We start from the raw sequence: 9,930 nt of genomic DNA, 5'->3' as shown, positions 1-9,930 counted from the left end.
CAGCAGGTGCAGTGCAGGGAGCTGTCTGAGAGAGACTTTCTGAAGACTGATAGTTTCAAACAGGGCTTCAGAGAGACAAGTTCAAAACTTCATAAACTGCAGTTTTCTCCAGTAAATGAACTTGCGGTTCCCCGGTGCACTGCCCTCTAGCTAGAACGCAGCAAACTGTTCTCAGGCTGTTTATGAGGGTTCATATTGCAGTTTATGTATCGGCTTACAGTGCTTTTCACTTTGATGTGCATCACCAGCTTAAATAGCATAAACATGCCAAACCACCGAGATAAAAGAGCGATGAAATACCGCCTCAGTTTTAAAATGGATTGACCATCTTTCTGTTTCCATATATTTGCACAAACAAGCAAAGACACACTCATGTTTCTAATCGCCAGTGTGCAAATAAAAACTCATTCGATTAGACAAAAAATTCACATTTATTTATTGTTAAACAAGTGTAGAACTTTACATCCTTTGTAGAGATGGGCTCCTTAACATGTTTATCAGAGATGGGTTTCTTAATTATGCTTATGAGGATGAACTACGTCGACCAGTGCTGTAAAATATTCACAAAAGTATCATTTTTAAAGAATAATTTAATAAATAAATATCCAACCCCAGCTGCAGTAATATGTCTATAAAGAAGAAGGTCCTCCTTCATGCTCAGCTGCGGACTTCAGTCACTACATTTTTCATGCTTTGCACAGATTTGCACGAAATAAATGTGTGCAAGGCACGAGAACATCAGAATCTACTAAAATGAACTGATGTGAAGCGGCAAAACCATTTTCATGAACAGGACAGAGGAATTTCCATGTCTTTCGCAGCGTACCTGCGGTCATCCAGCGATTGCATCATCATAAACACGCTTCGAAACTTTTTACATAGTCATCTCATTTTCAAAATCTCTTCATTTGCTTTATATTTAGGGTTGTTTTTGATTATTTTATAGCAATTTATTTTACACAATCAATACAACAAAATATATTGTTCTATGTATCATTACCCTTGACAGTTCCGTGTATGATTGAGAAAATATAAGGCCTGGGGTTTGTTTGCTAGTGGTCATATGGGAGTTTGCCGATGATTGTAAAGGGTGTTACAGGACTCCTTTAGTTCAGTCAGGACAATCTCTGCATGTCTTAAGGTCCTGGTAATTTCATTTTTGTATATAATAATAAAAAAAGCAAAAGCAAAACTTGCATTCAAAAGAGAAATATGTGAACATATATGTACATCCTTTGAGAAACGTATGCACTGGAACGAGAAAGACTTTTTTTTTTTTGGCTTAGTTTTATTTTTATTTATTTTTATGTGAAACTGTATTTCTATAACCAGGCCCACACGGAATCTGCAACCATAGAACATTGCAAGGCCCTCATTCTCAAAGTTCTACTGTACACTTTATCTGACCCTTGCTTCTTTGTTTATTAAATAATTGTGGCTAGTTTGATTACATTCAGCTACCAAAACAAGGTAACAATTAAAAATGGCAAACATATGTTTCCATAATACTAGTGTTTTCTTGTTTTCCAGTAAAAACATTTCTTTAAACAACAGTATACTTGCTGAAGTTTGTCTTGAACTGAGATTGTTTCTTTCCCCATTGGCATTTGTTCCCTTTTATGAATAAACCTTCTAAACCCTTGTGCTGTGCTGAAAATCCTTTAACTAATGTGGTGTTGCCGGTCATTTAAAAATTGCAATTTAAAAAAATATATATATTATCATCAAATCTTGGATTGAATATTTTTGTCAACTTCTTGTTTTCTTGCATTTAGCACAGGTTGTTTTTTTTCTGTTTTGGAACTGAATGATTGTTGGCTTCACTGATCTGCGCTTATGCTAGTGTTGCCAAATCCGCACTTTTCCTGCAGAATTGGGCTACTTTTATACTGTTGCTGCAGGTTGTTTTTTTAGTCCACGGGTTAAAGCGAAATCCCCTGCCCCTCTGGGATGCGATTTCGACTGTGTACGACCCCTGTGGAAACCCCGCTATTGAGCCTGTTTTGGATGTAATTGGGCTAGTTTTGAGTAGCAGTTGGGTTGGTTTTGTTATGAAGCCCTGGCAGCCCTGACTTACGCACCTCAGTTTTTGAGTAAAAACAACATTATTTTAGGATCATTTTGGCAATGTATACCATTTTTGACCAGAAACACCACAAGTGGTGGGAAAGGTAGGAAAAAGGTGGGAAGAAGGGAAAGGTAAGAAATGGGGAAGTTTTTATACCCTGTTTGAAGTCAGTAAAATTTAAGTAACAACAACAATAATAATATTCATAATAATAAAAATTTGCCAGTGGGGTAAGAAAATCTTAATTAATATCAGGTTTTATGCATTTTTTTAAAAGTATATTTTTACCGAAAAACAAGGCTTGGTATGACCCATTTCACCAACTTTATCCATTGCACTGCAAATTTCCAGCTAAAATCAGCACATAAAATGCGATAAAAAGTCTGCAGATTCCGTCTGGGCCTGTCTGTAACTCGTTGGACAGCAGCGGTACTTCTCCATTATGTGTGCAGTTATGTGGGAGGCTAAAAAAGGAAGACCACTCTGCCATCGGTGGAAGGGCGGGGCTGTGTACATGGTGGGCGGTGCTTACAGTTCATTTTAAAGGCTTGTGACCAGCTGCATTTGTCCCTCTCGTACGTCCCCCTCGGGGACACAGGCGTCTTTAGAGATGGGGATGATGAGGCCCTCGCTACTGTCTCTGCTCATCTGATAATATGCGTGCAGCTGCTGGCCTGACCCCAGGTTGGGCATGCTTTTATAGTAAACGTCTTCGCTCGGACTGTGTTTGGATGGCGAGAGGTCCTGGCCGACGTCTAGACTGCTCTCCGAGAATGGCGAGTCTCTGAGGTTTGGCATGCTGGTGTACACCGAGTCTCTGTTGGGGGAGGGCAGGGCGGTCTCGGCCGGAGGCGGGAGCTGGCCGATGTAGCTGTGGGGATGCGAAGGCCCTTCGTCCGTGTCGGCCCTCGCTCTCTCCTGCGTGTGGTACAGGAGCGAGTGAGTTCGCTGGGGGATGAGGGGGGCTTCGAGGGTGCGGGGATGCGTGTGGTGCAGCCCCAGACCATCCATCTCGCTGTCCCCACCCACCTGCACCAGGGACGACGTCTCCGCGACCACAGGCTCCTCCCCTCTGCTGATCCCCGCCCCCTTTTTGGTGCTGATCCGGGACTCAGCGGCCCTGAGGTTGTTGTGCACGAGCTCGGAGATGATCATCTTCTCAAAGGCCGTGTCGTTGAGACTGAGCCCGCAATCCACCACCTGCACGCCGTCGCTGTAGTTATGAAGTGAGTAGCTGTTATTAAAGTTGCCGTTGAGTGGTAGAGTCCCGAACGTGTTCGTGTCTCTGCCGCTGATCACCGAGTGTCCTGCAACAACACAAGAGGAAGAAAAGCGTTAGGTTGCCTGCTCTCGGAGCATCCGAAATATCAAACCACAATGTTTAATGCTGTTTAGGAGTCAAATGCATAACTGCGAACATTTTTAGAACATGTAAAAATCGCAAATCTTTAGTCTGCGCGTGCAGAACTGTAAGGCTCTGTTAGGAAAAAACGCAAACTATATTATCGCCCAATGATATATTAAAAGTTGGACCTTTGGTGAGCATACGAAAATTGTGAACTGTTTTATCGAACAGCTCCATATATAAAGTTGGATGCATACTATATCCAACTTTATTCGCATAAATACACTACACTCCTGCAAATCAATATATGCTATATAGTAAATCTTAAGTGCCTGATTTGTTTAATTTCATCGCGAAATGCAGCTATATAATCGCCCAGTTATATATATGGGTAGCTGACAAATAAAAGTTGGACTGTGTCCTATGGTGTGACATAGCAAAAATGTAGGAAAAAAAAAAAAACTTAACATACAAATAACATGAGAAAAATGTATCTTCATTCTGCATGATCAAATAGCATGAGAGAGGTTTATCTTCAATGTTAGAGGTTTTTTTTTTTGCATTTTTCCGTCACACCATAGGACATATTGATACGTCAACTACCCATATATAAACGTCGGATATACTTGCATAGGGTGACAGATACTATATAGCATATCTCAACGGCAAAATGTTAACTATATTACCACCCAGCTCTAAACTCATAAATGTAACTCTATGGCAAGATATTAATATGTTAAAAACGTTAACTTCATGATGTTCTATGAAGCTGCTGAGTGTGAAAAGTGCTATAAAAATAAATTTGACTTGACTTAAGTGATGAATTTACTAAGTAGTGAATTTACACTTTCAGTGTGAAATCATGCATTATTTGCAAACGACACACACGCCAGTTAAACCAGACCCTAATAACGTGCAGTTGTATTTCCGGATTTTTAAAGAGCCTGGATCCCAGTTCTACAGCCCCAGCAAAGTATGCCAGATTGCAGTAGTCCTTCACATCTTGGTATACCTGAACTGATTTGCATAATTCCCTTACCGAATCGGCAGGCGCAGGTACAATTCATTCTTTGTGAATTCTCCACAGTTTGAAGTTCAGAATTTTTCCTCAATCAAACAATTTTGAACAATTCACAATGACTAATTTCGTAACGTTGGTTTCAACTACATCCCAAACAACATTAAAATCATTCTGTAGGCTTCAAACATCACAGACACAAATGAGAGAGCGGCACAGATGTGTATTCACAGATGAAAGAGCGGTGACAGTCACAGAATTCATCAACATCAGCTTGTATTTGAAGCAGTTAAGGCGGTGGGGGTGAAGGGTTTGAAAGTAACAGAAAAAAAGCCAAATTAGAAAAAAACACAAACAGCCATTTCTCACACTACAGAGAGCCAATGAAAGCGAAAGCATTCAACAGACAGGAGAGAGAAAACTCACTCTGAACAACTCACATCAAGTCTGTCTGTTCAGGCCAGCAGACCTGAGCGCTGCTGATGAACGAAAAGAACACAAAACAAAAAGGAAAATGATTTATTGTAAAACATGATGAGATATCACTAACAGAAAAAAGTGGAAAAAAAAAACAAAAACAAATTACAACGTTAGCGCAAGCAAAGGACTTAGCAAATTAAATTAACATCACAATTAAGGCCTTTTCCCTCCGTTAAATGTCACAGTTGGGTTTGTTTGCTGGACTGGACTTTATGTGGTAATTGGAGCTCATTTGCGCGCCGGTGGATGAGTGGCCGTCTGCATGAGCTACGATAATCTTTAACTGCATCTTACGAGAGCCCACCGGTCGGCGGCTCGGACACAGCCATTCTCAGAGCCTCTCCACAGAAATGACAAGACAAAGGAAGGAGATGGCAGATGGGAACAGAAGAGGGACAGTAATTTGAGGAAAGGGAGTTTAAAAGAGATTTCTGCTGGATATTGAGACGGAAGGCCTAAAGAAACATTAGGGCTTTTCTCTGACAGAATCCCTCACCAAACTCATAAACAGACAGAGCGATGTGTTCAACTGGAGGAGGGTAACAAAGAATATACTGGGGACACTTCCTATACACTATGACACTATGGAAGCCTGTTTCCACCATGGGGTAAAAAAAAAAAAAAGAAAGGTAATTGACATTTTCTCACAATTTATTTTCTTTTTTTCTCTCTCGCAATTCTGAGGAAAGAATTTCAAAATATAGAGCCTGGTCTCATGAAAATGCATATCTACTTTTTTTTTAATTTTACGTGATATTTATACACAGAAACTGACTCTGGCGTGTTTGACATGCATAGAATACGCATTTTGCCATACATATAATACACACCTAGCCCTCAACCCTAAACCCTAAACCAACCAATTGCGTATCATATGCACGCCAAAGTCCATTTCTGTGTATAAATAGTACGCCAAATAGAAACAGAAAATTCATTGAAACACCACTGAAATGCACATTCATGAGATCGGGATAAAATATAAACTCAGATTTCTGACTTATTTTCTCAGAATTGTGAGATATAAACGTGCAATTGCAAGTTATAAAGACCAGTTTTGAAGAAAAAAAGTAAGAAGTCACAATTCTGACATTTTCATACAATTGTGAGTTTATATCAAAATTGCGCAATTCACGCAATTGCGAGTTATGAAGTCAGAATCGTGAGACATAAAATTGCAATTCTGACTTTTTAATACCAGTTGCAAGTTTATTTCACTCAATTCTGAGATACTTTAACAAATATAAATAAATCAGAATTGTGAGATAAAAAGTCGCAAATACCTTTATGTGTTTGTATGTTTGTTTGTTGGAAACAAGCTTCCATAATTTATGGATATTTTAAATTAATTACTTGCATTATTTAACAACAAATATATTAATTTTACAGAAAACAAGTTACACAAAACATTAAAAAAATAAAAATAAATTGTGTGAAATAATAAGACTATAACTTAAATTACAAAAATTATAACAAAAGTATAAAGTTTAAGTGGAACATGTCTATAGATAATGTGGTGAACTACACCTGTCGATATTTTGCAAGGACACCTGTGTAAACTCGAGGTGTTCAGACATCATACATCCGTGTTTTATGAAAATTTAATTCATAACTTGGCAAAAAAATTAAATAAATAACAAACAAACAAATAAATAAATGCTACAGTATTTTTTATTTAATTTAAAAAAAATGTTTTTGCCAAGTTGTAAATTAAATTTTCATAAAACATCTGAATCTCAGTTTCGTGACTGGATGAGCCGCAGTAGAAGCAAATTTTAATTACAAACTATATGCTTTTCATTTTGAAGAGACTGGCTTCAACATCTGTAGCCATTCAACTAAATCCAACCCAATGTCCAACGAAACTGTGTTTTAACAAAGAGAGAAGGCGACTGCTTTCAGTACAGTCTCCATTCAGAATGACATGTGTACATTTAGACTAAGAAATCTCAATTGTGTGTGCAATGTGCATGCATCGTGCCGAGTTGTAAAATGCAGAGGTGATGAAAGTATTGTTTCATTGAGAGCAACATTTCCTCATTCTAATGATTTTTGAACCATGTGCTGACAATATGTGGATGGTCTGTTGATGGCCAGAGAGTTAAATCATGGTAAAACAATTACATTTGATGGGCAAATTTAAAATTGATTGCATACTTGTCTCTCTGTAGGTCACTGAGTGTGTGCAGGAAAGGGAAAGAGAAAACAAGACACAAACAGTTAACAGTGTCATGTCACTCACAAAAAATAAATCAATAAATTTAAAAATTGAATTACATTTACTTAAACATAAATATTCAATTAAAAAATGAAATAAAATATATGAGTATAAAAAAATATCTTGTGAGCATCACAAAGATCTCATAGTGAAGAAAAAATGCTTTTCTCTGCTATAAAATCACACACCGAGAACTACAGTTTTAGCCTAATGATCTATCGGTGTGATTTCTCCGCACAGAGGGGCTGATACTGATAATACTCATAGCACTACACAGTACCACATGAGCAGAAGGGCAAACAGGAGTGTATGGATTAGTAGTCACACCTGGAGAGTGAAAGACTGGCACCGTTGGTGTGTTACATACGATAGTTTCAGCCAGTAAGGTGTTGTAGGGGTTATTAGTGCCTTGTGGTCTCAGAAGAGGGTTAGTAAGAAGATAATTGCCCGTCATTCCTGAAGCAAAAAAAAAAAAAAAAAACAACAGGACAAATAAGATTATGACCTAATTTTAGGTAATGAAATAAATGGATATATGAATTATCTAGCTGCATATTTATGCAATTTCATTATAATCTACTTGCTAATATTAAATCAAATTAATGTCAATAAATGCAAATAACCAATTTTAAATGTTAAGAATATATGTCAATAATATCCTACATGCTAAATAAAAGGATGCATATTTATCAATGGCAAATAAATAAATAAAAATAAAAACTACCACTGGGCACAGCTTCTTACTAATTCAAGATCTCATGTTAAAATAGTCTGTGCTAAATATATATATATATATATATATATATATATAGATTAAAATTATAAACTTTTTTTGGTCCATATTATTTTTATTTTCAAAATGTTGTGATATAAATATTGTAAACAATGTCATTGTTGTTATTGTTTCTGAACAGAGACACTGAAGCACAGAAAGACAAATAGCATTTTTTTTTTTTTTTTTTTTTGCACCTTTGTGTTTTGTGCTCGAACGCATGCATTAAAAGCATGCTGAGTGTTTTAGAGCAAGCCAAAGCAAACGGCTCTGAATAATACAACCTTACCGCAGGTCAGCTAGAGTTGAACATCATCTTCTCATCACATGCATTTCAGCCCTGGCTAAATAATAAATGACAGTTTTTTTTCTAGATCCTTGAAATAGCTGACTGAGGGCATATTTTCTACTGACTCACTACTGTAGCTGTGTTAAACGGACCCAAAAGGGGCTTGTCTGGCTTCCTGTGTCTTTAAATGGACATTAATTGTTTGATTTTCCATTAAAAGTCAATATGAAATCAAAGTTGACCATTTACTGTCTCAATATATTTTCCTAATGTTACTGTGAACGAATCATCAGTCCATGTAGGACAAAAAAAAAAAATGTTTTTTTTGCATCATAATCTTTCATCAAAATGTAATAACTTGCTTCGCCTCTGAAATGACTTTTCTTTTTGGCTGATGATGCCAATCCTTATTTTTCACCCCTCCCTTCCAAACACCTGTCATACAGAGACCACTTTTCACGATCTAATTAATTTGCTATCTGACAAATACGTCACATCACATTAGTAAAAGGGCTGCAAATGCTGTTTCATGTTGACTTTAACTAATATCACATCTGAGTGGTTTAAAATAGATACTCGTACTCGTTTACCAGTAATTATGCTTTTCATAAGCTTATAAGTTGTAAATGAAAAACATGTTTTTATATTAATAAAAATACTTGAAAAATAAAATTTTTCAAAAAGGCCTAATTTAACTTCAAATAAATGTTAGAATTTTTGAAATGTTTCAAATAAAAATGAATTTGGTATTTCATTCACATGAAAGCGATGAGTTCATTAGTGCAGAGCTTCTAAAATCATTGGCTATTAAGAAAATTGATTAAATATGAGGTCAATTAAATACTTTTAAACATTTAATTAAACATGACTGATTATAGATCATCACTATGTCTGAGTCTATTATTTCAGAGAAAAGTTTCCATGAAACAGAGCTGAAATGAGTTTGGATGTATGACTGACCTTGGTTGAGGGTTGATGTGCTGTTGATGTCTCCTGAGATGAAAGAGGACTCAGACTGTTTTCTGACTGTGTCGTTCCACATTCTTCTGATTCGACTCTGTTAGATGAACAAACAGCCACGAAACACTGATCACTATCTTTAGGAGGGAAAAACTGCATGTTACATCTTTTTCTGATATGTACAGTGTGGCCCCACAAAGAATTTGGATGCTTTTGGACACTTCAGTTGTACTTATCTGATGCAATGACATTCATACATTTATAACAAAATATCAAAGCAAGTGGCATCTAGAAACAAATGATAGCTTTTATCAGAACTAGCTTCACTTTTCTGAGCACTTTAAATGACTTTTTGATTTATTTTTAATATATAGTCATTTTAATTTGCACATTATTATTATTATTTTTTCATTCATTCATACAAACATACATACAGTAGGGTAATATACCATAGTCACAGATTATGTTATGTTGGATATTAAAAGCTTTGCTTATTTGTTAATGGGGGATTTATGCACAGTTTTTTTGTTTTTTTGTTTTGTTTTTTATGTGAAAATGTAAAGTCGAGGATCCTTTTTTTTTTCCTCTTGTGTTTTGTTATTTTACATATTGATATTTATTAATTATTTATTTCAGATTGTTTAGCTGATTTCAAACATGAAATTGAGTGAAAGATCTGAAATCTATTTAAAATGATAATTAATTAAATAGCAAAAATGTAGGCAGTAAATAATGCCTAGAATTATAAAGTGTTATTCACAAGCTTTTATGATTTGTCTGTCA

At 36.3% G+C, this 9,930-nt stretch overlaps 1 protein-coding gene across 14 annotated transcripts in view; it reads right to left on the bottom strand.

The window, feature by feature from the left end:
- Window positions 1–412: 412 nt before the first annotated feature.
- The window catches only part of adgrl2a (adhesion G protein-coupled receptor L2a), a 102,537-nt gene continuing 93,019 nt past the window's right edge, over window positions 413–9,930 (bottom strand). For 4 of the 14 annotated variants that reach the window (XM_058791574.1, XM_058791576.1, XM_058791575.1 and 1 more), the window contains 4 exons: window positions 9,148–9,244; window positions 7,454–7,582; window positions 7,066–7,083; window positions 413–3,375 (listed from right to left, as the gene is read on the bottom strand). In XM_058791574.1, coding sequence (XP_058647557.1) covers window positions 2,609–3,375; window positions 7,066–7,083; window positions 7,454–7,582; window positions 9,148–9,244 — 1,011 coding nt within the window. In that variant the 3' untranslated portion in view covers window positions 413–2,608. Of the gene's footprint in view, window positions 3,376–4,857; window positions 4,911–7,065; window positions 7,084–7,453; window positions 7,583–8,187; window positions 8,243–9,147; window positions 9,245–9,930 lie in introns of those variants that run through there. The other 10 variants (XM_058791578.1, XM_058791579.1, XM_058791580.1 and 7 more) reach the window with 9 other exon arrangements.

The sequence above is a fragment of the Onychostoma macrolepis genome, chromosome 11 (genome assembly GCF_012432095.1).
Source record: "Onychostoma macrolepis isolate SWU-2019 chromosome 11, ASM1243209v1, whole genome shotgun sequence".
Taxonomy (NCBI): Eukaryota; Metazoa; Chordata; class Actinopteri; order Cypriniformes; family Cyprinidae; genus Onychostoma; species Onychostoma macrolepis.
Note: the sequence above shows the minus strand (reverse complement) of the source record. Positions and strands in the feature narration are given on the sequence as shown.